Source organism: Cricetulus griseus, chromosome 2 (genome assembly GCF_003668045.3).
Source record: "Cricetulus griseus strain 17A/GY chromosome 2, alternate assembly CriGri-PICRH-1.0, whole genome shotgun sequence".
Classification (NCBI taxonomy): Eukaryota; Metazoa; Chordata; class Mammalia; order Rodentia; family Cricetidae; genus Cricetulus; species Cricetulus griseus.
This window is the reverse complement of record NC_048595.1, coordinates 342034382-342060501: the sequence shown is the minus strand read 5'-3', so window position 1 is coordinate 342060501 and position 26120 is coordinate 342034382. Positions and strand designations below refer to the sequence as shown.

At 36.1% G+C, this 26120-nt stretch overlaps 1 protein-coding gene across 3 annotated transcripts in view; it reads left to right on the top strand.

Moving 5' to 3' along the window:
- The window catches only part of Nipbl (NIPBL cohesin loading factor), a 162544-nt gene that overhangs the window by 115511 nt on the left and 20913 nt on the right, over positions 1-26120 (top strand). For all 3 annotated transcript variants that reach the window (XM_027401313.2, XM_027401314.2, XM_027401315.2), the window contains 17 exons: positions 658-809; positions 1330-1410; positions 1906-2006; positions 3346-3484; positions 6219-6301; positions 6507-6639; positions 7249-7392; positions 9750-9839; positions 10604-10818; positions 10968-11070; positions 11589-11687; positions 11779-11925; positions 12780-12914; positions 16230-16328; positions 17262-17315; positions 22336-22444; positions 23840-23976. In XM_027401313.2, coding sequence (XP_027257114.1) covers positions 658-809; positions 1330-1410; positions 1906-2006; positions 3346-3484; positions 6219-6301; positions 6507-6639; positions 7249-7392; positions 9750-9839; positions 10604-10818; positions 10968-11070; positions 11589-11687; positions 11779-11925; positions 12780-12914; positions 16230-16328; positions 17262-17315; positions 22336-22444; positions 23840-23976 — 2021 coding nt within the window. The remainder of the gene's footprint in view (positions 1-657; positions 810-1329; positions 1411-1905; positions 2007-3345; positions 3485-6218; positions 6302-6506; positions 6640-7248; positions 7393-9749; positions 9840-10603; positions 10819-10967; positions 11071-11588; positions 11688-11778; positions 11926-12779; positions 12915-16229; positions 16329-17261; positions 17316-22335; positions 22445-23839; positions 23977-26120) is intronic.

Below are 26120 nucleotides of genomic sequence, written 5' to 3'. Positions count from 1 at the left end.
AAACATATACATATATGTACATAAATTAAATGTAAACCTTTAAAACCTTTTTAAGGACTAGCATGGAACAGAAAAAGCTTTATATTTGGGGTATACATGATTTTTAGATTAGGGACATTCAAGTGGTAAAATCTATGCAAGTATCCCAAAATCTGAAATACTTTTAATAAGTGATATTCAATCAGTATTTATTTATAATTGAAGTAATTTTTTTATTTTAGAGAAAATCCCAGATAATAATAGTTTTGGGTTCCTTTTAATTTAGCTCAAAATAATACTTACCTGAAAAATGAGTTGATTTAAGATATATATTCTCTTAGCTCCATAACCTGCATTATGTGATCAGTAATTAAATGTGCATACAGTTCATTTAATTACTTATTGTGTACTAATCCCAAGTAATTTGAATGAGAAATATTATCAATATAGTAGCCACTGTAGTGTACCATACATTATTTGTTACAAGAATCTTCCAGTACAGTACCACTTAGGAATAATTTCCTCTGTTAATTAACAGTCATTTTTAGTTGCTGCACTGTATTTTTATGTAGCACCCTGAAATGTTTGTGTTCTCTTAATTTAGAAGATAGTGTAGTTACCTCCATGGAAGAATGTTAAAGTTAATATTCTTCTTATCTTGAATCTCTTGTATTTTAGGAGGGTTATTGAGTTCAAAGGCCAAGCGGGCTAAGTGTTCTACTCATAAGCAGAGAGTGATAGTGATGCTTTATAACAAAGTATGTGACATTGTCAGCAGCTTATCAGAATTGCTAGAAATACAGCTACTTACAGACACAACGATCCTTCAGGTAAGTGTTTTTTGAAGCATTTTATGCATTTCTAGGCACGACAAAAATCTTACTCAATCTAGTATAATCTTCACTTGGTAGTAATACCTACACAGTGTTAACTTACCCACTATGAGTATTTTATGTGTAAACTGAAGAAATAGAGATTTAGCATCATTTTAAAGGAAGTACCTGAGCTAAAGAGGGAAGAATGCTGTATAAATTCCAAACTCTAATTTCTGTGAAAAATAAGTTAATTCTTAAGAAGTTGAGATATTTTCATTCATGAAAACAAAATGGCTTTTGTTCCTTTAATTCCATTGGTGTTCAATCTAAAATGTAGAGACTAGAGAAATGGCAGCTGTGAAGCAAATTATTTGATAGGAGAGACCGAGGAGACCATAGGAGGAAATGCATGCTAGGTCACAGAAAGGAATGTGCTCTCTGGGTGTTTCGAAGTATGACTGTTAGAATATAGTAAGGTACAATGTTACTTAAAGTCAGCCAAAGACATACTAAACAGTTAATCTTGAATTTTCAGGTTTCATCAATGGGAATAACACCATTTTTTGTGGAAAATGTCAGTGAACTACAATTGTGTGCCATCAAGTTAGTCACTGCAGTAAGTATAATCAATTTGTAATTTCAGTTACCCACAAATGAAATAAGATTTTCATCACTTGGTCCAGATGACCTTTTTTTCTCTGTTTTCCATTAGATTTGTTTTACAATAAGGATTATTTTAGTGCTGTTAGAGTTCATTAACTGAGAATTTAATTGCATTGATTATGTTTTCCTTGAATGTAAAAATCTTACTTTTTAATATTATGGTAAAAACTAGAATGATTTAAAATCTTAACTCTTGTCCTAACTTCTCTACCCAAAGTAATATATCCCTCTAATAAAACATTATACTGCCTCACGTTGATAATTAATTACAAAATTGGAATACATTTCTTTAGATCATAACTATCTAATGTGTTGAAAACGTTTCATTCTGAATAGCATGTATACTCCAATCTCCAGATAATATATTGTCCTTTTTTCATGATAATATTTCTATTTTGTTTTCTGCCATATAATGAGTTTAATTTGTAATTTTATAATTATTAAACAGGTGTTCTCAAGATATGAAAAGCATAGGCAATTAATATTGGAAGAAATTTTTACTTCACTTGCAAGATTACCAACTAGCAAAAGAAGTTTAAGGAATTTCAGGTAACTATAGTAGAATTTAACTACAATGGAGAACCTTATTATGTTGTAACTGTCATATATTAATTCTTACTACCACTTCTGTCTGGTTTATTTTTTAATGGTCACATGAAAGAAGTACTTCCACCAGAATTACATAGATAGCTTAGATAAGTGAAACAATATGACATGTTTTGGGGGACTTAAAGAAATTTATCGGTCCTGAAGTACAAAGATCTGTGGCAGTTTGAGACTATTAACATTTGGACCAGTTAATGCTTCATGTCCAGGGCTGTCCTGTGCTTTATATAATGCTGAGGAGCATTTCTAATCCAATAGAAATCTCTATTTTCATTTGCAACAACTTAAACTATTTCTAAGTACTAGAGGTCAAAATGGGTTACATGAAAAGCATAAGGAATGTGGTTCAAAAGGCTTGAGACAGTTTTAAAACGGTTTTTATGAACTATAATAACAAAGTTAGACAATCTTTTAGACTATGTTAAACTATTCGACAATATTTTAGAAAGGTGACACGTGGCTTTAAGAACAATATAGAAGGGCTGGAGTGATGGCTTAGCAGTTAATAGGATTGGCTATTCTTCCAGAGAAGAATTCCACATTTGATTCCCAGCACCCACATGGCAGGACACAACCACCTGTAACTAGGGCCCCAGGTAATCCAACACTCTGATCTGACCTCTGCAGGCACCTGGGAGGCAAAGCTAGAAGGATCACAGCAAGTAGAAGGCTAGCAAGTTCTAGATCAGCTTGTACAATAAACACTTATGTCACACACAGACACACACACACACACACATGTATGTAGGTGATTTTAATTCCAATCAACTACCCTGCTTAGCAAGTGTGGACCAGAATATATGGGCATTTGGAAAACTTCACACTTTTATTATTCTAATTTATTCAATAATTCCTCATTTTAATTTTTTATCTGCAGTGCATAAAATATTAAATTTCATATTAAATACTGTTTTTCCTCTCTTAAGTAGGCATTTGGTGGTTTTGTTGTTTTTTTTTTTTTAACTGATTTTAAAAGTATACTTAGACCCATCATAGAGCACTAACGGGAGGTAAAGAAAGCATATTGAGCCGGGCGTTGGTGGCGCACTCCTTTAATCCCAGCACTCGGGAGGCAGAAGCAGGCAGATCTCTGTGAGTTCAAGGCCAGCCTGGTCTCCAGAGCAAGTGCCAGAATAGGCTCCAAAACTACACAGAGAAACCCTGTCTCGAAAAACCAAAAGAAAAAAAAAGAAAGAAAGCATATTTAATCTCTTACGTGGTAATGAAACATAACTTGACTATTTTCATCTCTGTGATTTAAATTGTTTCTTCTTCATTACAGGTTAAATAGTAGTGATGTGGATGGAGAGCCAATGTATATACAGATGGTTACAGCACTAGTTTTACAACTTATTCAGTGTGTGGTTCACTTACCCTCATCAGAGAAGGACCCTAATTCAGAAGAAGACTCAAACAAAAAGGTAAGGAAATACTTAAAGGTTTTTATTAAAGTATTAATATACTTTAATTATTGGAAACACCTATATTTTCTGTAATCCTTCTAAAATGGAAATTCTTATCTAGGGGTTCATGACTGGGTTTTGAGTTTCTTGTAGAGCATTACACAGAACTCCGGTAATGAGTTCTGGTTCCAACTCTTATCTGAGCATCATGAAGCACATAAATCAGCAACACCCAACAGGCTTGTTATACCAGCTTGTAAAACTCAATCAAGAAATGAGTGTCAGAAAAAAAAGAGTGTCAGGGGAAGTATTAGAATAGATGCATATTATTCATACATGTAATTAGTATGGAATTGACATGGAAATGACTTCATGTTCTCTGATGAGTAGCAAGGTTTGCTTGGTTTTATACAGTCTGTTGCTACTTAGATTTTACTGGAGCGTTTGTTTGTCTTGTTTTGTTTTGTTTTTGAGATAAGTTTCACAGTGCAGCTTGGCTGTCCTGGAACTCACTCCATAGACCAGGCTGACCTCAAACACATGGAGATCTTCCTTCCACATGCTAAGATTAAAGCTGTGCATCACAATGCCCACTTCAAATAAAATTCCAAAGAAACAAGAATAGTTTATCTATGTTAGAGAGAGAGAGAGAGAGAGAGAGAGAGAGAGCGTGCGTGCGTGCGTGCGTGCGTGCGTGCGTGTGTGTTTGTGTGTTTTCCATACAAAATTAAAAAAGTAAATGTAGTCCAAAATAATGAGGTCCTCTGTTTCCTTCTCTCTAGGTTAGGTTAGTCTAGCTTCCTTTTCTGATGATTAAACATTAAAGTATGTTTATTTCTTTCTATTTTATATATAGATTTGAATATGGTCATTTTGTTTTATAATTTACACATAAACTTTTTTTCCTTTCAGATTGTTTTTATTTGAATTAGAAACAAGATTGTTTCACATGACAATCCCAGTTCCCTTCTCTCTCCTGTCCTCCACTACCACTCCACCCCCAACTAAAACCCCACCTATCATATATCCTTTCTGCTCCCCCTGGATGGTGAGGCCTTCCATAGGGTGTCATCAGAGTATCATATCATTTGGGATAGGGCCTAGGCCCACCCCCATGTGTCTTGGCTCAGGGAGTATTCCTCTATGTGGAATGGGCTCCCAAAGTCCACACCTATGCTAGGGATAAGTACTGAACTACTACAGGAGGTCCTGTAGATTTCTGAGGTTTCCTCAATGAAATCCATGTTCCTGGGGTCTGGATCAGTCCTATGCTGGTAACCCAGCTATCAGTCTGGGGCGCAAGAGTTCCCTGATGTTCAGGTCAGCTGTTTCTGTGAGTTTCACCAGCCTGGTCTGGACCTCTTTGCTCTTCACTTGTTCTTCTCTGCATCTGGATTCCAGTTCAGTTCAGTGATTTGTTTTGAGTGTCTGCTTCTACTTCCTCCAGCTGCTGGATGAGGGCTGTCAGGTGACATATAAGTCAGTCATCAAGCTCATTATCAGGGGAGGGCATTAAGGCAGCCTCTCCTCTGTTGCTTAGAATGTTAGCTGGTGTCATCTTTGTAGATCTCCAGACATTTCCCTAGTACCTGATTTCTCTGTAAACCTAAAATGTCTCCCTCTATTATGGTATCTCCATTCTTGTTATCTTCTATTCTTCCCCTGACTCAACCTTTCTGCTCCCTGATGTCCTCTGCATCCCTCCTCTTCTTCGCTTCTCATTCTCCTAGCTCCCTCCTCCCTCCCCCCATGCTCCCAATTTGCTCAGGGAATCTTGACCCTTTCCCCTTCTCCAGGGGACCATGTATGTCTCTCTTAGGGTCCTCCTTGTTTACTAGCTCCTCTGGCAGTGTGGATTGTAGGCTGGTAATCCTTTACTCTGTCTAAAATCCACATATTGTTTGTCTTTTTGATTTACACATAAATTATAGTGATATTTATGGCTAATTTTTTTACTCAACATTTTTTGTCAGTTTCTTTTTGCCTTGAGACAAACAATTGGCACACAACAATTCCATCTTAAATTAAGAGTCTCTTTATGAGATACTTAGAAGCAAACTTGTTACAGGATACATGCTTTTACTTTACTGGAGGCTCTCCATATGTTCACTTAAGTGATAGTTCCATTTGAATTCCTGCATTCTGATTTTACTGATTCTAGTTACTGTAAAATACTGCCATGTTCATTTTGTATTTTTCTGGTTAATATTACTGACTTAACTCCTTCTATATTTATCACTGAGTTCGTTCAGTTATGGACTGACTTTTTGATATCCTTTTTTTGTTTTAATCTTTTAATTTCTACTGAAACTTTCAAATTTTTTTATATTATAGTGGTTTCATAAATTTTGAAGTTAGAATATTCTTTGGTTGGTTGAATTAGTTATCTGTTATCTGGGGGTAGTGGCAAATATTCTAACACTGATCTATATATCTCCAATTCTGAAAAATAGTTTTTGCACTTTGACTGTATTTCTTCTTGTTCTGATATGGATCATGATAAACAGTTACTGATTACTTCTTAATTATATTTCTGACTACTTTAATAAGCTTAAATGAACTCTACCATTGTTTCTAAGTCTTTATAATGTTTTAAAATGTGTTTAGTATGCCAGCTGGCCTATCCCATTTTATAAAAAGAATAGCCTAAAAACTAAATTTGTCATCTCTCTTCAATATTAGCATGTCACTAGCAGCTGGCCTCACTTATTCATTGTTTTTCTATCTTATAAAGTTGTTTTTCTTACTCTAGGTTGACCAGGATGTTCTCATTACTAACTCTTATGAAACAGCTATGAGAACAGCTCAAAACTTTCTTTCCATCTTCCTTAAAAAGTGAGTAAGATCAACTGTGTGGTTAATATACTTTATAATTGATGGATATACAATTTAAGAAATATATTTTTAGACCTCATTTAATCTCATACACCTTGTTACTAAATACAGGGGTGGAGGAATCTGTACTTAACAAAATTGCAAACATTATGTAAATTAACATCTTTGTGGTTTTTTTTGGTTCTTTGTTTTGTTTTTTGACTAGATGTGGTAGTAAACAAGGTGAAGAAGATTACAGACCCCTTTTTGAAAATTTTGTTCAAGACCTTCTTTCAACAGTCAATAAGCCTGAGTGGCCAGCTGCTGAACTACTCCTTAGTTTGTTAGGGAGACTGTTGGTAAGAGCATAGCATTTAAAGATTATTAATTACTAGAAGACAACATAATGAGGATGTACTCTGATTCACAGATGATGAATTCTTTAAAAATGTGTAAGGAAACATGAACATTGCATCTATTTTTGCATGTATATAACTGTACATTATATCATCAATACCTGTAGAAAACAAAATTGTAAATTTTAGCACTTTCATTTTATTACATATAATGGCAATGCTTTTTGAGATGGCTTGGGGGTGGGGCTTAGATTTGTTAACATTGTTGGTTTAAAACATCTCAACAATGAGTTATTACAGTTAACCATTTGAAAGCATGAAACTGACTAATGTGAACATTTTGTCTTTTTTTTTTAAGATAATTCCTAAAATCATATGGTACTTTTTAAATCCTTATAGTACAGTTTAAAAATGGAAAGAAATACAGTGATTTCTCTTTTCATTTTAAAGTATATTTGGAGTTGTACAATATAAGTTGTTACAGAACTTTTGAAACCTTTTTATGAACTGGAAAAAGTAATACTGCTATTCTTTAGCTATAATGATTTGTAGAAAACCGTATTTTACTCTTAAGAAATTCTTACTTAGTAATATCCCATCTTTGATGTTTAGGTACATCAGTTTAGTAATAAGTCAACAGAAATGGCTTTAAGAGTGGCATCTCTTGATTACCTTGGAACTGTTGCTGCACGACTGAGAAAAGATGCTGTTACCAGCAAGATGGATCAAGGGTCTATAGAACGAATTTTAAAACAGGTATGGAAATAAAGAACTTTAATTAATACATAAATAGTTGCTCACTTGGTTGCTTTTGGTGTCAGGGAAAGAAACAGGGTCTAATGTTGTCCGGGTTGGTTTCAAACTTGCTATATAGTCTATAGTTGAGGATGACCTTGAACTCGTGATCCTCCCAAGTTCTGGAAATTCCAGGCATGTATCACTAGACCCAGTGTATGGAGTGCTAAGGATTGAACCCAAGACTTTGTGCATTCTAGGCAAACATTCTACCACCTGAGCTATATCATCCAGCCCTACATGTTCTTACCTTATATCATAAGAGTAGATGTTGCTGGCAATTTTCTTGTCCCACCTAGGTACCGCTGCGGCTTCAGCCCCAAATAAACACATGGACACTATATTAATTATTAAACTGTTGGCTCAGGACTTCTTATTGGCTAGCTCTGTCTTAATTATTAAACCATTTCTATTAATCTATGAATTTCCACATGGTCTTATTTTACCGGAGAACACCTGGTCTTTTCTTCCCAGTCCTTATATGGCGACTGTTTTGTGTGCTTTCCCTGCCTACCTTTCCCAGAATTCTCCTCATCTTCTAGCGTCATCTATACTTCCTTCCTGGCCAACAGTGTTTTATTTATCAACCAATAAGAGAAACATGTACAGAAGAACATCCTTCTTCAAGTAGATTTTGTAGATTCAAGGAAAATTGTTTTGTTAGTTGGTCCTGGGTGCTATGAGCTCTCACTGTAGTCCAGGCTAGCCTTGAATTCATAATGTTCTCAGAAACTTGTCCTAGTAATAAAATTTTAGGTCCTACTCTGGATCGGCTGAATCCAGAGCCCTAAGTGTAGAATAGTCAGTGGTTTAACAAGCCCATCAGAAGATTGTAATTACTGCTAAATTTTGAGTGCTGTTTTGTGGTATGTATTTGTACAAATGAGAATTGGCACGTAAATATTTGTAATATAGCATCAAAAGTAAAAACTTAAAATTACTATATTACTAGTATATATAATACAGTATAATCTTTTGCCATTTTTTTTTGAAGATTTGATTTGTTTCATTTATTTGTATGAGTATGTGTGTGTACATGTGTATGTAGGAGTCCATGGAAACCAGAGGGTCCATTGGGTCCCTTGGAGCTGGTATTACAGACATTTGTGAGCCACTGAATATGGGTGCTGGGATCAGAACTCCAGTCCTCTGATAGAGCAGTAAGCACTTTTAACCAATAGAGCAATAAGCCCTTTTAACCATTGAGCCATCTCTCCAATGATCATATTGTCCTTACATTTGACTAGTGAGATACCTTTTGAGCTAGCTTTGTGTCTTTTTTGACATGTATACTATATTCTTTTTTGGGTGGGAGTGGGGCAGAGGAGTAGGTATGTGGTTATGTTGTGTTTATGTTGTATGTACTTTCTAGTGTGTGTGCACATGCATATAGATGCCAGAGGTCAATTCAAGTGTCTTTTTTTTTTAAATCACTCTCTACCTTATTGTCATTTATTAGTTAAAAGACTAGAATTCTTTGAAGAAATAAATGATCCCACAGATTTGAGACACTGAAAGTAAAAGATGTCTGTAAAGTACCTATTACATCATGAAATAAAATCTTCAAAGAATAATGGGAACAGTGCTAGGGAGATAGCTTAGTGGCAAACTGCCAAGAAAGCGTAGGTACTAAATGCAGGTCCTCAGAATCCACGATAAGCAAACTCAGTTAAATTCCCAGAGCCTACAAATTCGCTCCTTTTCTACACCTAAAGTATCTCCACAGTAACTATAAAGCTTCCTGAAATGTTTAATGCATATTATTACAACTGTTAACATTCTTTTATTTACTAGATTAAAACTTTGGCATACATTCATAAATATAAAATATGCAGTGAGTTCATGACAATACTGGAATATGTGAGTCCTGTCTTCAAAAAAAACAAAAATTAATGATTGTCTCCTTTTTTTCAAATGTAAATTCAGTACAGGGTTGGATGATATTTGTGTAAATATCTTTGTGATGATATTTACACCAGCCATTTCTGAGCATTTAAGATAGCAAACAGCTCATAAAGCCAAACTTTAGTTATAAGTATGTTTTTGAGAAACCATAGTTTTTGTTTCTGTATACTTGTTTTCCTTCTTACTGGTTCTCCCCACCTCCATTAGGTTTCCATTTACATCTACATAATTTATTAAAACACACCAGTAGTCTAGTGGTTACATATTTATTATCCCATCACTTGGAAGGCTGGGGCAGAGCTCACAGATTTGAAGCCAGCCATAGTACAACACGGTTTGAGAAGTGGGTGGAAGGACCAGTGACAGACAAATAAACCACCGATAATTTTGTGGTTGTTTATATTTTGGTTTAGGTTTCTGGAGGAGAAGATGAAATTCAACAATTGCAAAAGGCATTGCTTGATTATTTGGATGAGAACACTGAGACTGACCCTTCACTGGTGGTGAGATTCATTTTGCCTTTTAAATTTAAATTGTCTTCCAAAAGTAAGTTTGGGAACTAGGGGGAAAGAAAATAAGAAAAATATTTGGAAGTATTTTTATTGGATTATCTTTAAGTCTAAACTAATCCTAAAAATGAGTATAGACCACCTTACGCTGAAGATGATCTGTTAACATGCAAAGAAGCTATCAAATTCATGTGTGTATGTGTGTGTGTGTGTGTGTGCACATACAGTTCTTTGAAATGTATATTAAGTAACATGTCCAGAATATAATAGGCTGTGTATACAATTTGTACACTTTATAGGCCTGGCATAAGTTCATAAATAACACTGTGCACATAATAGGGTGTTTTCAATTTATTTTTTAAACTGTGAAATGAGAGTTGCAATAACCTGTATATTTTAGCTACCTAGTACAGATTTCCACTCTCCTGTCATAGAACAGATACACAGAAGTGCTTCAGTGATGATTGTTTCAGTGTATTTAACTTATATATTTCTTGTATAGATAAGAATTGAAAACACATGGAAGTCTTTTATCTTAACAACATTTATTCTAAACTTTTCCAAGTGGTCTTACCATCAAATCTTACTGAGCCATATGAATGTCCTACTATATAGTCATTTTTATTAAGTTAGCTTTTAACATTAACAGTTAAATTTATAGCTAAATGTAAAAAAGAAATTCTATAATCCGGGATATTTCAGAAATGTATCTGTCTTTACTAATTGCATCAGCTCAAATATGCTTAATGTCTTTCCAGTTTTCTCGTAAATTCTATATAGCCCAGTGGTTCCGTGACACAACTCTGGAGACAGAAAAAGCAATGAAATCACAAAAAGATGAAGAATCATCTGATGGAGCACATCATGCAAAAGAAATTGAGACAACTGGTCAAATAATGCATCGAGCTGAAAACCGGAAAAAGTTCCTTAGAAGCATTATCAAAACCACACCGTCTCAGTTCAGCACATTAAAGTAAGATGCAGAGGACATGTGATTGGTGTGTGTGTGTGTGTGTGTGTGTGTGTGTGTGTGTGTGTGTGTGTGTGTGTGTGTGTGTGTGTGTGTGTCTCGTAGATTCCATTTACAAAGACCATATAAAGCTTCAATGCTCTCTGTTGTAGGATGAACTCAGACACTGTGGACTATGATGATGCGTGCTTGATTGTTCGATACTTGGCCTCTATGAGGCCGTTTGCCCAGAGCTTTGATATTTATTTGACACAGGTAAATTGACTGATTGTTGTGATTTTTTTTTTTTTTCTGGTTACTTTTGGACAGTATGTGATCATTGCTGGGGATATTTTTAAAGGATTGTGAAAGCTGCATTTGTCTCTGTTCCATGTTGTTCTCATGTCTTTAGCTATGCTTACCCTCTACATGCTGAATCTTGTTGTACAAACAAATGGACGTATTTGTATGACATAAAAATAAATTCTTCAGTTATCAGGTCATAGCAAAAGTTACTGTCTTTGATAAAAGTCACACATAAGGCTTTAGTGGAGATTGGCATTCTTAAGTGTATATACAGCAGTATGTTTGAGAATTCTGAGTTAAAGGAAAGACCTAAAATATAGAATGCTTTTCCATGTGTGCTGGTCTCTGTTAAGAATTTGGAACAGTAAGATGGTCCAAATAAAAAAACAAAAGGCATTGAGTAATAGATTGTGTTCTCTTATATTTATGTTATATTTCATTAAATTTGTATTTTAAATGTTTTAAGAATGTTAATGTTTGCCTGGCAGATACTACGAGTTCTTGGTGAAAATGCAATTGCCGTTCGAACAAAAGCCATGAAGTGTTTATCTGAGGTTGTTGCTGTAGACCCCAGTATTCTAGCAAGGGTAAGAGCAAAAGTAGTATGTCTTCCTTTTTTTCTCAAATTTGAAGATTATCTCTGCTGCTACAAATGACATTTCTCTTGCTCTTCCTTAGCTTGACATGCAACGAGGAGTTCATGGACGATTAATGGATAACTCCACTAGTGTTCGAGAGGCAGCCGTGGAATTACTAGGTCGATTTGTCCTTTGCCGACCTCAGCTTGCTGAGCAGTATTATGATATGCTGATTGAAAGAATATTGGTATTTGCTTCAGTTTTATAGTAATTCATGAATATAATTTGGCTTAAATATCACACCTTGTTTTAAATTAATCTAAAAACGTATAGATGCCAATTACAATTTTATATTGCCTAATCTGTAACCTATAGTAAAGAAGGTAATGCTTTCAAGAGCTACTCAATGTTATAATGTCAATTGTTGGTGAAAATAACCATTTTTCAATTACTGTTATACCAGTTTTTAATAAGCAATTGATAGTAATTATTTATGATAGTTAACTGCTTTTGGAGAATACTCTAGAATAACTATATTGTCATTGCAGAGTGAGCATGTGTGTGTCTGTCTCTCTGTCTGTGTGGACATGGAATTATTTCCATGGCAGGCACCCCACCCACTATAATTGTATTGATTTCTTACAGAACTACACATTGATGCATTAGCACACAAAAATTTTGTGTTGCTTCAATGAAAAGGATTTATTACCACTAGTGTAGTACAAGAGTAGTTAGTGCTTCAAGTTTTACTTGATTTAGCTTAACCATTTTGTTGTCTACATTATAGATAGCACTTCGTATGTTGTTGAAGTGCCAGACACTATTCTAAAAGTTTATTATCTTATTCAATTCTGGTGAATTTTTCCTCTGGGCTTGAGCTCATTACTAAGTGCACATACTTCCATGTTATATCATATTTTAAAAGTTAGGGCAGTAAACTAAATGTCATGTTTATAACATATGAAGAGTATATATATACAACATAATTTTCATTTAACAAATAGAGATTATAATGCTTACAAAAATTCTTATTTTGTCAAATTTCACACATGTAAAACATCTGAGTTTTCCTAACATTTGAAAATACATTTTTGTTCTTAGGATACTGGTATCAGTGTCAGGAAAAGGGTAATAAAGATATTAAGAGACATCTGTATTGAACAACCAACATTTCCAAAAATTACAGAAATGTGTGTAAAAATGATTCGTAGAGTCAATGATGAAGAGGGCATTAAGGTAAGATGAAAATTTAATCGTGTGAAATTTCTTTTTTATTAATGTTTAAAACAATTTAGGTATTTATTGAATCTAATTTTTTGTTTTGTTTCTATAGTTTATATTAATAAAAGATGATCTTTCCCAACCTTTTCAACCATTACAATATTTGTGTATATTCTATCCAAAGAGATTACCAGATTGAAATTATCTTGATTTTTTTTAAATAGTATATTGATTTTTCAGTTACAGACTTGCCTACAGCCTATAGGGTGTTATCTTAATTGAGGTTCCTTCCTCTCAGATGTTTTTAGCTGGTGTCTAGTTGACATAAAACTATCCTGTATAATTGATCCCATCTCAGTTTGACATGCAAACAAATCACCATAAAGCTACAACCTTTCCTTTCTTGTTCATCCTCAAGATTACACATTCAAATAAAACATCACAATATGACACATTTTACATACTTAAAAGAGCCCCACAGTCTTGCCAGGTGGTGGTGGAGCACACCTTTAATTCCAACACTTGGGAGGCAGTGGCGAATCTCTGAGTTCCAGGCCAGCCTGGTCTACAGAGCACACTCCAGGACAGGCTCCAAAGCTACAGAGAAATGCTGTCTTGGAAAAAATAAAATAAAAATAAAAACCACAGTCCACACCATGTTACAAATTCATACACTTTAAAAATTCAGTCTCTTAGGCCGGGCGTTGGTGGCACACGCCTTTAATCCCAGCACTTGGGAGGCAGAAGCAAGTGGATCTCTGTGAGTTTGAGGCCAGCCTGGTCTCCAGAGCGAGTGCCAGTGCCAGGATAGGCTCCAAAGCTACACAGAGAAACCCTGTCTCAAAAAAAAAAAAAAAATTCAGTCTCTTTAATGGAACAGACTTAGTAACCTTTCTAGGGGAGGCCTTACCGTCTTCAAGGAGTAAATGGAAGGAGGGATGGGTAGGAAGGGGGAACTGGCATTGGAATATAAAAACCAAATTAATAAAAAAAGTTTAAGAAAACATTCAATCTCAAAAACAACAAAAAATAAAAACCAAAGTCTTTTAAATAGAAAGTCTCTCACCTATGGGCTTCTATAAAATCAAAATTAAGTTGAATACCTTCGTATTTTAAGAGAGAAAACCTAGGCACAGTGCCAATCAGATAAATTCAGAACCAGACTCCAACAGTGTAAATCAAAAAGCCTGGGTCACTTCTCAGGCTCCACACTGCAACAAACACAACTTGTCTTCTAGACTCAGGCTGGGTACACTCCAGGGCTGCTGCTATTCTTGGCAATCATCCCATGGTACTGGCATCTACAAAATGATGGGTCTTTTACTGCATCTGGGCTACACTTTCACTAATGGCCTCTCATAGGCCCACTTCACGATGCCAAGCCTCAACTTTTCTCCATGACTCCTGCAGTCCTGGGGCTTCCACTGCTACTCTGGTTGCACCTTCATGAGTGGCCTTCCCTGGCTTCTCACAATACAAGGCCTCAGCTGCTCTCCATGACCCCTTCATGTCTTCAAAACCTAACACCTGGGAGACTGTTAGACATGACCAAGTTGGGCTGCCAATACAAGGTACAACCTTACATACCAGTGAACACAGCCTGTGTGTGCTGACTCTGAGAAAAGACTTCCCACAAAATTTCACCTCAGTGATGCTGGTCTCTCCCAATTTTTCCAAATTTTCAATTTCAGCCCCAGCTAACCAGAATCACAAATTCTTAACTCAAAATAGCAAACAGCTCTGATAGAATCAGTAAGGGTCTCACAAACTTCCTTCTGAAACTTCACAAACCAGGCCTCCATTTTCTGCATCGCTCCCAACATTCTTCTAAGCTCCAACAGAATATCTCACCAAGCTTTGAACACTCAATGATTTTTCTTCCCCAAAGTTCTGAAGTCCTTCCACAATCCTCCCAAAAATGGCCCACTATCCACTAGAAATTAGCCAATTTCTGTCCTGGGTTCTATAACAAGTGGGTAAGAATACTTGTTCTACAAGCATGAGGACCTGAGTTCAAATCCCCAGCACCCACATTAAAAGCTAGGCATGACCCCGTGTATGCTAGCGTTGGGCAAGTGGAAAGAGTCAGATACTCAGGTCTTGCTGGCTAGCCAGCCTAGCCAAATTAGCAAGCAAGAAAGTCTCCTTAAAAAATGATGGCGGTAGATGTCCTGCTTTGGTCTCTTATGTGCTCTCATGGGTATACACACCCACATACGTACATGCACACACACACACAAAAATAAAACAATAAAAGTGGTTTTAGTCTAATCAAAAACATTTTGGACTGGAGAGATGGCTTGTCAGTTTCTTGCTGCTCTTGCGGAGAACTCAGGTTTGATTTCCAGCACCCACTCCAGGTAGCTTACCACCACCTGTACTCTAATTCCAAAGGATCCAAAACCTCCTCTGGCTCCTGCAGGCACTTGCACACAGGTGATGCACGTCCACACAGGCACATACACATAAACACATGGTTAAAGAATTTTGAAAGTGTTTTATGTAGAAGCTGTAGGTTAAACATAGTTGTCTCCATCACCACCTGTTTGGAAAAGTTCATAATTTGGGAATCAGTTGGTCATATTTTTTTGTGTGTTTGATGGTTTTATTTGTTTGGTTTTGGTTTTTTCAAGACAGGGTTTCTCTGTAACTTTGGTACCTGTCTTGGAATCTGCTTTGTAGACCAGGCTGGCCTCAAACTCAAAGAAATCCACCTGCCTGTGCCTCCCAAGTGCTGGGATTAAAGGTGTGTGCCACCACTACCTAGCTACAATTAGTCATTTTAATCATGAAGAAATTTATAATAAACTCCTGAAAACTACTTTTTTGGCTAGCTGTAGCTTTGGTTGGGCCTTAATGAGAATTTACAATTAAAAGATTTCTGTTTTGGGCTGACCTAAGCAAGTGGATGCTCATGGACCTCAGTCTGACAGCTGGGAAACCAACATAAGACAGAACTAGGACCCCTGAACATGGGTGTCAGTTGGGGGTCCTGGGCAGTCTATGGGACCTCTGGCAGTGGAACCAGTATTTATACCTAGTGCACGAATGGCTTTGGAAGCCCATTCCCTATGGAGGGATACTCTCTCAGCCTAGATACATGAGGGAGGGGCTAGGTCCTGCCCCAATTGATGTGACAGAGTTTGATGGTTCCCCCATGGAAGGCCTCATCCACCCTGAGAAGTGGATGGGTGGGTTGGGGGGTTTGTGGGTTGAATGGGAGGATGGGAGGGAGAGGGAAAGCGAACTGGGATTGGTATGTAAATAAAAATTAATTTTAAAAAAGTTTGCTGTTTTTGTTGTTAGTAATTGATTTTCTTTTTCTTCTAGAAATTAGTAAATGAAACATTCCAAAAACTCTGGTTTACTCCAACACCACATAATGACAAAGAAGCAATGACAAGGAAAATCTTAAACATCACTGATGTGGTAAGAATGATGGACACAAGTGTGTGGTCACTGTGAATGCAAAGGTAGTTGAAGACCACCGCATCTTATGAGGGAAGAGGCAATGATGAAATGCGTAGCTGTGCCTGGCGTTAGTGCTGCTTCCTTTGTATTCCTGGAGTTTCTGGGATTTAAGTAAAAGGAGATTAATGTTTACACATGGCTGAGCTTCTTGATACTCACATTTATAAACATTGATGTTGAAGTTTTCTTTTCTTCCATAATTGAAAAAGGAAGAGAGAAAGGAGGACAGCTGTGTACTCTGGGCTAGCAACCTGCAGATGGCATTTAGAGTAGGTTAGATTTTATTAAATAAATGAACTGTAATTTGCTGGTGTGTATTGAGTAATAGCAGTTTTATATACTCAGTGACAAGATTATCTCCATTTTCACTGTTAGCAATAAATCTTTTCAAGAGGGTTAAGAAACAAATACTTTTATTTTCATTGTTTGAAACCTCACAAGTTTTTCTGATAGAGCATGGCATAAGCTATTTTTCATGATTTGGTCCCATTGTAGTCTTTAATAATAAACTAATTTTTACTAATTTTTAATGTTTTCCATATTACCAAGTGTTTGAATTGATGAAAAAATGTTTGCTTTAAATATAACATTTCAAATTTTAAAAGTAGACATATACTTCATGTTACAGCATAATTAAAAATGTCTATTTTAAAATAAATGGTTTTTTTTGAGAGAGAGAATTTCAACATTTTTCCCTTTTGTTTACTACCTCCAAACCCTCCCATATACCCCTCCTTGCTCTCTTTCAAATTGATGGCCTCTTATTTCATTGCTATTACATGCATATGAGTATATTCATATATATTCCTGAACATAACCTTATCAGTCTTTTTATAATGTTATTATAAATGCCTTATTTTAATAGTTGTATGGCCTTTCTTTTCACCTTAGGTTGCAGCATGTAGAGATACTGGATATGATTGGTTTGAGCAGCTCCTTCAAAATGTGAGTGTAATTTTGATGACATGAAATTTAATAAAGGGTCCTTATCTTTTTAAAAATAAAATTTTAAGAGTTGGAGAGAAGAGCATTGGCTGCTCTTCTGCCTGTGTTCAATTCCTAGCACCCACATGGTCATTCACAGCTATGTGTAATGAGATCTGATGCTTCTTCTGGCCTGCAAGTGTACATGCACATAGAGCACTATATACATAAATAAGTCTTAAAAAAAATAAATAAAAGTTTAAATAAATAAATAAAAGTAAACTATTCAATTCTTAAATATTTTGTTTTAGGAGAAGAAACTTCAGTTTGTTAAGCCTTATGTTTTTTCTTATTGAATCAATTATCCAGTTAACAGCTAAAATGTTTTCTGAATTATTAATTGAAGTTCTAACTTCACTTTCAGATAATTTTTTAGTATCTCTTTAATGTAGAACTGTGGTTCTCAGCCTTCCTAATGATGTAACCCTTTAATACATTCCTTATAGTGTGGTGATCCCCACCCATTAAATTATTTTGTTGCTACTTTATAACTATAGTTTTGCTGCTGTTAGATTCATAATGTATAAATATCTGATATGTGTGATATGTGATATGCAACCCCTGTGAAAGAGTCATTTGATCCCCAAAGGGGTTATGACCCACAGGTTGAGAACCAATGATCTAGAGACTACTCACGAGATCTTAAATATAAAAATAACATTAAATACATAATTATTTGGCATATTGCAAAATATATAGAATTTCTTTTAGTAGTGTAAAATTAAACCACAATTTGAACTTTTAGAAATTTTCAGTTAAGAATATTCATCTCCCAACTGTAAATGTTCCCATGTTTCAGTCCTTATGTGTAGGAGGTAGGTAGCATGTGTGGAGCTAGAAGAGAGTGGTAGGAGTCTTGTCATTCCTGTCATTCTCTGTCTTACTCTCTTGAGACTCTCTCACTGAATCTGAAGTTCAAGGATTTGGCTAGGCTAGCTGACCAATATGTTCCCAATAGCCACCTGTTTCTCCCCAGTACCAGGGTTACAGACAGCAGCTGTGCCCAAGTTTTATGAGGGTGCTAAGGATTTGAACTGTGGTCCCCAGGTAGTCTTACCCACTCGGTTATTTTGGAGGCAGTATCTCACATTTTTCCTCGGTTTTGCTCTAAAAACTGTAGGCTCAGTGATCCTTCTACCTCTGCCTACCCATCAAATCTTCTTCCATCTGTCTTTCTTCCATCCCTTTTTCTTTCATGGTAGCATGTGTGCATGTATGTGTGTGGGTATGCACGTGTACACATGCATGTGTGCATATACAGGCTGTATGAGAGCATTCTGTCCCCTAAGGGTATTGTTACAGGTGCTTGTGATTTGGAAAAGCAGAAAGTGCTTGTAAACTCTGAGCTGTCCCCCTAGCCCCAGACAAAAAAAAAAATTGGTTAAATTACATGTGACAGAGAAATAACCTCTCTGCAGCTATGTATGCATGCGTTTCTATAGGAACCTGGAAGAACATAAGGAGTGGCTGCTGGGGTTCCTAGGAATTCTAAAGTCAAGAATATATAGCACACCTACCATTTCCATACTTCCAGACATACATACATATGTTCCATTTAACAATTTTAAGAAATTTACAATTTTATTGAATTTTTTGCTTGTGATTGAGTAATTTTCTACATGAGATATAATCTCTTAGGCAAACTCAAAGTACTATATTAAATAGCCTCAAACTCACACATGAAAGACTTACACAGAAGAGTATTATCATTATCGTGTGTGTGTGTGTGTGTGTGTGTGTGTGTGTGTGTGTGTGTGTGTGTGTGTAAAAAGGCACAAATTAACATTTCTAGCATTTAGTCCATTAGCTTTCCTGTCATTAGTTATTTGTCACCTGATTCCTCAAATTATGCCAGTTCAACAGTGTAAAATGTGGTCCTCATCTGTTGTCATATGTTCAACTTTACTTAGGAAGTAACAATTCTCCACATGAACTGTGTATGTGTATTGCATCCAGTTTCCTAGTTTGTGATGTGTTCTCCCTGCTTTGAAGAATCTATTCATATTTCCCTTTCTATTGCTAATAGTTGAAGGTAGGGGCTGGAGAGATGGCTCAGAGGTTAAGAGCACAGACTGCTATTCCATAGGTCCTGAGTTCAATTCCCAACAACCACGTGGTGGCTCACAACCACCTTGAATGGGATCTGGTGCCCTCTTCTGGTGTGCAGATATGCATGGAAGCAGAATTTTGTATCCGTAATAAATAAATAAAATCTTTAAAAAAATAAAAAAGTGACAAAAAAAAAAAAAAAGAGTTGAAGCTCAAGCTTTCTGGGTACAAAGCATACACTCCACTATTGAGTTACACCTAACCCTCTCCCACCACGTTTTGTTGGTGTTTTGTTTTATTTAAGACAAGGGTCTTATTGTGTAGGCCTTCTGACCTAGAACACTCTATGTAGACCAGGCTGCTCTTGAACTCATAGAGATCCACCTACTGCTGCCTCTGGTGTGTGGAATTAAAGGCATGTGCTACCCCACATGGCATGATCCCAGTACTCTTGAGGCTAAGACAGAAGGATCTTGAATTCAGGTACAACAGGCTATCCAGAAAAACTGTTCTATAAAATATCAAAAACAAAAAGAAGAGTTTTATTTATTCGTTTGCTTGGCTTTTCAAGACTGGGTTTCTCTGTGTAACCCTGGGCTGTGCTGGAACTTGCTCGGTAGAGTGGGCTGGCCTCAAACTCAAAAGATCCTATCTTTGCTTCCGGAGTGCTGAGATTAAAAGGGATGGAGAATGTTAAAGGCACTTACTTGTCGCTCTTGCAGAAGACTTGAGTTGGATTCCCAGTGTCCACATGACAGCTCACAACCATCTGTAATTCCAGCCCTGGCAAATCTGGCATCCTGTTCTGACCTCTTGAGGTCAATAGACATGCAGGTTGTACGTATACATACATGCAGGCAAAACACTCATGCACATAAAATAATAAAATAATAGATATAAATAAAAAAAATTGTGTCTGTAAACCTTGCTGCTCAGTGAGAAAATCTGAGTACTCCCAGGTTTGAAATACTTGAACACGGAATGACTTCTGCAAATTGAAAAATCCACACCTGAGCTCATTTGACAGCCAAACTCACACATACTACAATTACCTTCAAGCAATTTATATAAGGAATATATAAAACTTAAATGAGTTTCATACTTAGAACTCTGTCCTTTGCCCAAGCATCTCCTTGTGTTGTATGCAAATGTAGAAGACTTCAAGTCTCAAGCATTTCACATAAGCATTTCATTCTGTACAATCACTTTGGAAAAGATTATTTCAAGTGTACACCATTAAAATTTCACTTAATCTACACACAGAAGAGTGACTAAATGGCTTGTGGCATACAGAGGTGACTATTAAATAGCAATGAAATAATAAAACTATCTGAATCAACCTGAATTAAAGTTATGTCATAATGTTGATTAAAAATGCAAGACACCTCCCCTCAAGACTGCTGTCTGGGAGGCCAGCATGGGACTGATCCAGACCCCTGAACATGGATGTCAATGAGGAGGCCTCAGCACTCTATGGGGCCCCTGGTAGTGGATCAGTATTTTTCCCTGGTGTAAGAAGGGACTTTGAGAGCCCATCCCACATGAAGGGATGCTCTCTTGGCCTGGACACATGGGGGAGGGCCTAGGCCCAGCCCAGGATGATGTGGTGGACTTTGGGGAGCCCCCTGGAGGGCCCTACCCTCCCTAGGGAGCAGAGGGCAGATGAGGTGGGGGGTTAGGTGGGGGGGGAGGGTTGGGAGAGGGAGAAGGGATTGACATGTGAATCAAGCTTGTTTGTAATTTGAACTAATAAAAAACAAAACAAAAAAAAAAATTCAAGACCCAAAACACCAATCAAGTTAAATTTGTTGAAGTAGAAAATTTAAATTTGAAAAAAAAAGCAAAAACCTGCCAGGACCAAGCATGATAGTGCATGCCTTTGATCCCAGCACTCAGGAGGCTAGAGCAGGCAGATCTCTGTAAATTCAAGGCCAGCCTGGTCTACAGAGTGAGTTCCAGAACAGCCAGCACAACAAAGAGAAACCATCTTGAGAAAACAAAACAAAACAAAAAAAAGACTCAGAAAAGCAGCAGGAAACCTAACCTGGTAATATAGTGCTTTTTTGTAAAAGCTTGCCTGTCTATGCATCTTGCAGTAAAAGTTTAAAATCATGCAGTTTCACAATTTGAATATTGAATTTTTGTTTTACTTCACTTTAGTTCCTCTCATATGAGCCACTCATGACTTGCTCTGACTCTATGAGACACATGGAGATAGAATATTTGTGTTATGTCTGATAACCCTGGAAGACTCCACAGAAATGAAATGCAGCTTTTTTTTAATATCCCTAGAAATAATTTGGCTAATTATTATTGGTAAAACAGATACACCTAAAGTCATTTTTCCCAATAACCTGTGGTTGTAAGATTGGATTGCTTTTACTTATTTACTCTAAGTAGGCTTGTCTCCATCCTCTTTATTGTTCTTCATAGTATTTTTAAGTACATCCTATTAATGATTTGGGAAAGAGTGAAGCACAAAGAATATGCCTTTATGTTTTATAATTTTAAGGCTTAAGGTATAATTCAGATACAGTTGTTAATTATTTAAAATAATTCAGCTAGCATCAGATAGTACTTCTGTGGTCTTGGATGGTGTGAGAGAGAAAAGTTGCTTTTCCTGCCTCTCTCCATTGTCAGGCCATTGCACACAGCTGTTTAAATGCTTGGTACTAAAGTTGTTAACTTTGCAAATTGATGATTTATAAAATATTTTTAAATATGTTATGTATTGTGACACAAACTGTGAGGCCCAGCAAAGACTATGTCCAAGCCTCTGTGTGTGTGTGTGTGTGTGTGTGTGTGTGTGTGTGTGTGTGTGTGTGTGTATTAAGAACTAAAAAACAAAATGCTTGATATTTGATGCATGTACATTATCATTATTGCCTGATAAATAATTTTACTGGGTTTTTTTATATGTATACATATATAGTTGTTGAAGTCTGAAGAGGATTCCTCATATAAACCTGTGAAGAAAGCTTGTACTCAACTTGTTGATAACCTAGTTGAGCATATTCTTAAATATGAGGAATCTCTAGCTGGTAAGACATTTTATATATTGCTCCTTAAGTTAATTTTATGAGATTTTCAAGTATTGGGGCCCTTTTCTCAGTTTTGCCTCTGGATTTGCTTGCTAATAACTAGCTATATCACTTTTAAGGGTAATTTGATTTTCATGATACAAATTTCTGTTTGATAATTCATTTTAGATTATATTGTAAGATTACCTAGATCAAACAATATAATAAAAGCATATCTACATATCTCTCAATATGTACTTTTACATGGCATATTGAACAAGACTAAAGTTCAGAGCCCAACATTTTTTTTTCTTTTTTTAATGGCATCACAAAACTATTTGGTTTTATTTAAATTTTAGAAACTTTCAAAGAAATTGTAGTAGCCATTAAAATGTTCTTAATATGTGCTTTCTAATATTTTTCTAGTTGTATACAAAGTTCTCTTAATATTTAATGTTTAATATGTTAAAGTTTCTTAATCTTTTAATCTGTTGAAATTTTTAATGTAAATTAAGTACTTAATATTTTATATTATGAATTATGTCAATCACAAACCTGAAGTCTTCTGTTATCAAAAATTGCATGAAAAAGTTAAGTCATAATTGGTACCTATTACTTAAAAGCATAGACTATTAATATTACTTCCCATTCCCTAATGTACATTATGAGGAGCAGCAGTAAGTAGACCTCAGTTACTCAGTTGAAGGACCGACATCCTCTAGCGGGGGTGTCACTTATGGCCCCCTAAAGGAATTGTAGATATCCTTTCTTTTGTCAAACAGGGCTTATCTTTCTTCACATTTTTCTCATTTTTATGTGTACCTTTTTTCCTTTTCTGTATTTCTCATCCTAGACTTCTCTGGTGATATTACTATACATTAATTTTCATCAGTGCCAATTATCTCTTTAAAAAACAATTTTTAAGAACCATAGTATCTCCTAACTGGCCTCATGTGAACAGTGTTTTGTGTGACTGCATAGAACACTGATAGAAATTCTCTGTCGCTTCCATTATTTAACATTCTCACCAGTAATCTTTAAATACAATATCACATAGCTAAATTGTTTTTGTTTTTGTCTTCCTCATTTGTTTTCCTATATTCACTTCCATTTATAGACGTTACCAGCTTATTCCCAAAGACTCTCCCTGAACTTCCCAACTTCTCTCTCCTTTTAAACTTCAGTCATATCTCCTTACAGTGAAACTTGCCTTTCTTAGTAAGGCTTCTGTCCTTTGTCTTCATTGTATAATTTTGTGCCCCAAAATGAAATACAGATAGTCTAATATCATAGGAAATACTAATGCATTTTATTAAGGCCCATACTGAATCTGTTATATTGAGTAAAGTAAGTAATATTTTGTCTAATTTTCACTACTTTACCTTATTTCAGTGTCTTATTTCTCTGTTTTTTCAGACTCAGACAATAAAGGTGTGAATTCTGGAAGATTGGTAGCTTGTATAACCACTTTGTTCTTATTCAGCAAAATAAGACCCCAACTCATGGTTAAACATGCCATGACTATGCAGCCATACCTTACCACTAAATGTAGTGTAAGTATAAGTGCTATGTTGGTTGGTTGGTTGGTTGGTTGGTTGGTTGGTTGGTTGGTTTTTTTTGAGACAGGGTTTCTCTGTATAACAGTCCAGGCTGTCCTGGAACTTGCTCTGTAGATATCTGCCTGACCAAATGGACAGAACTAGAAAGAAACATCCTGAGTGAGGTAACTCAAACCCAGAAAGACAAATATAGTATGTTCTTACTCATAAGTGGATACCAGACATAAAGCAAACAGTACCCAGCCTACAATCCACAACCCCAGGGAAGCTATAACCCTCTTCCAGAAACAGATGGAAGCAGATGCAGAAATCCACAACCATTGGGTCAAGCTCCTGGAGTACAATTGAAGTGAGGGAGAAGCAATAATATGAACAAAGGAGTTAAGACCATGATGGGGAAGCCCACAGAATCAACTGACCTGAGCTAGTGAGAGATCACTGACTCAGGTCTGACAAAGGGGGAATATGCATAAGACTGAACTAGACTCCCTTAATATAGGTGGCAATGGTGTAGCTGGGACAGTATATGAGGCCACTAGCAGTAGGTTCAAGATCTAACTCTAATGCACAAATTGACTTAGTGGAGCCCATTCTATATGGAGAGATACCTTGCTGAGCCTAGACACAGGGGTGTGGGGATGGGGAGGTGTCTTGGTCCTGAGATGATGGAGCAGACTTAGTATTAGTAGACTTCCTAGGGGAAGACTCTCTTGGGAGCAGGTAGGGGGAGCGAGAGGAGAGGAGGGAATGGGAACTGAGATTGGAATGTAAAATATAAATTAATAAAAAGAATAAATAAATCAGCAAAAAAAAAAATGAAAAACAAAAGAAATCCATCTGCCTCCCGAGTACTGAGATTAAAGGCTTGTTTGTTCTTTCTTCCATACAACAGGTAGTAGTAAGTACTTTAAATTTAGAATTCACATATGCTAGCCACATTGTCACTGACAGAGAACTGTCATTGACTCAGATATAACTTCTAATGGTTGTTACAAGTTATCTAAAAACATCAACAACTAAAATTCAGGCTTTATTTCTCTTAGTTCTTAAGCTAACCCCTCTGTAATTGTTTTATAAATGTTGTAGCTCTTAAGACCCCCAAAAGTGAATAAGGCAGAAATTGTAACTTGAAGAAACTTACTATATTTTGATTCTTAATTTACAATATATTTGTCATAATACATTTTATTACTTTTATTATAAAGCAATATGTTGACTATGGAACGTCTAGTATATTAGGAGACATTGATATATTAACATGCTATGGTCTAGAATAAAATGATGAAAATTCATAAAACATTGCTTAAAAAATAGTGTAAATCAAATTAGTTTTACTTCATATATAATCTGTAGCTAATACTTAGCTCATGTCTGCTAAACATTGCAGTCAGACACTTTGAATAACTTTATATGCAAGTTGTCTTATTTACTTTGTCAAGCACTATTTATCCTTAATTTTAAAGATAAGGAAATCAAAGCATAGGAAATATAAATAGTTTACTCCATGTCACATAGCTCATCAATGCCAAGAGTATAATTCAGTACCATTCTCTACTTCTAGAGTCTGGATTATAATATAAACATAGTCTTCTGACATATACTTTGAAGCATTGTTGCATCACTTTGAAACATTGTTACATCATTTTAGTGAACAGATTTTCAGGAATGGGTTCACTAGGGCATTGAGAAAAATTGGGGTTTTTCTGTTTGCTTCTTTATGGGCTTTGGATTTTGAGAGATCATTATATAGCATCTCTAGCCCCTTTGAAAAGCAGTCCATAACTATTGGAATCATTTTTGTAATCTGCTAATCTAACAGGCATGAAGGATTAATTCCTTGTTGCTTCACTTCTAAGAAAGTGGACCTTTTTCATGTTGACCAGTTGGCCTTATTTTTCTGTAAACACATGCCAGCTAGTAATGTTGCTTTTAGAGAAAGTTAGCTGATTAGAAGACAAGTGGGAAAAAGAGTTTGTGTTGCCGGGCTACAGAGATGCTCGGTGGTTAAGAGCACTTGCTGATCTTCCAGAGGACCTAGGTTCAGTTCCTAACACCCACATGGTGGCTCACAGCCATCTGTGACTCCAGTTCCAGGATATCCAGTGCCCTCTTATGACCTTTACCGGCACTAATCATAC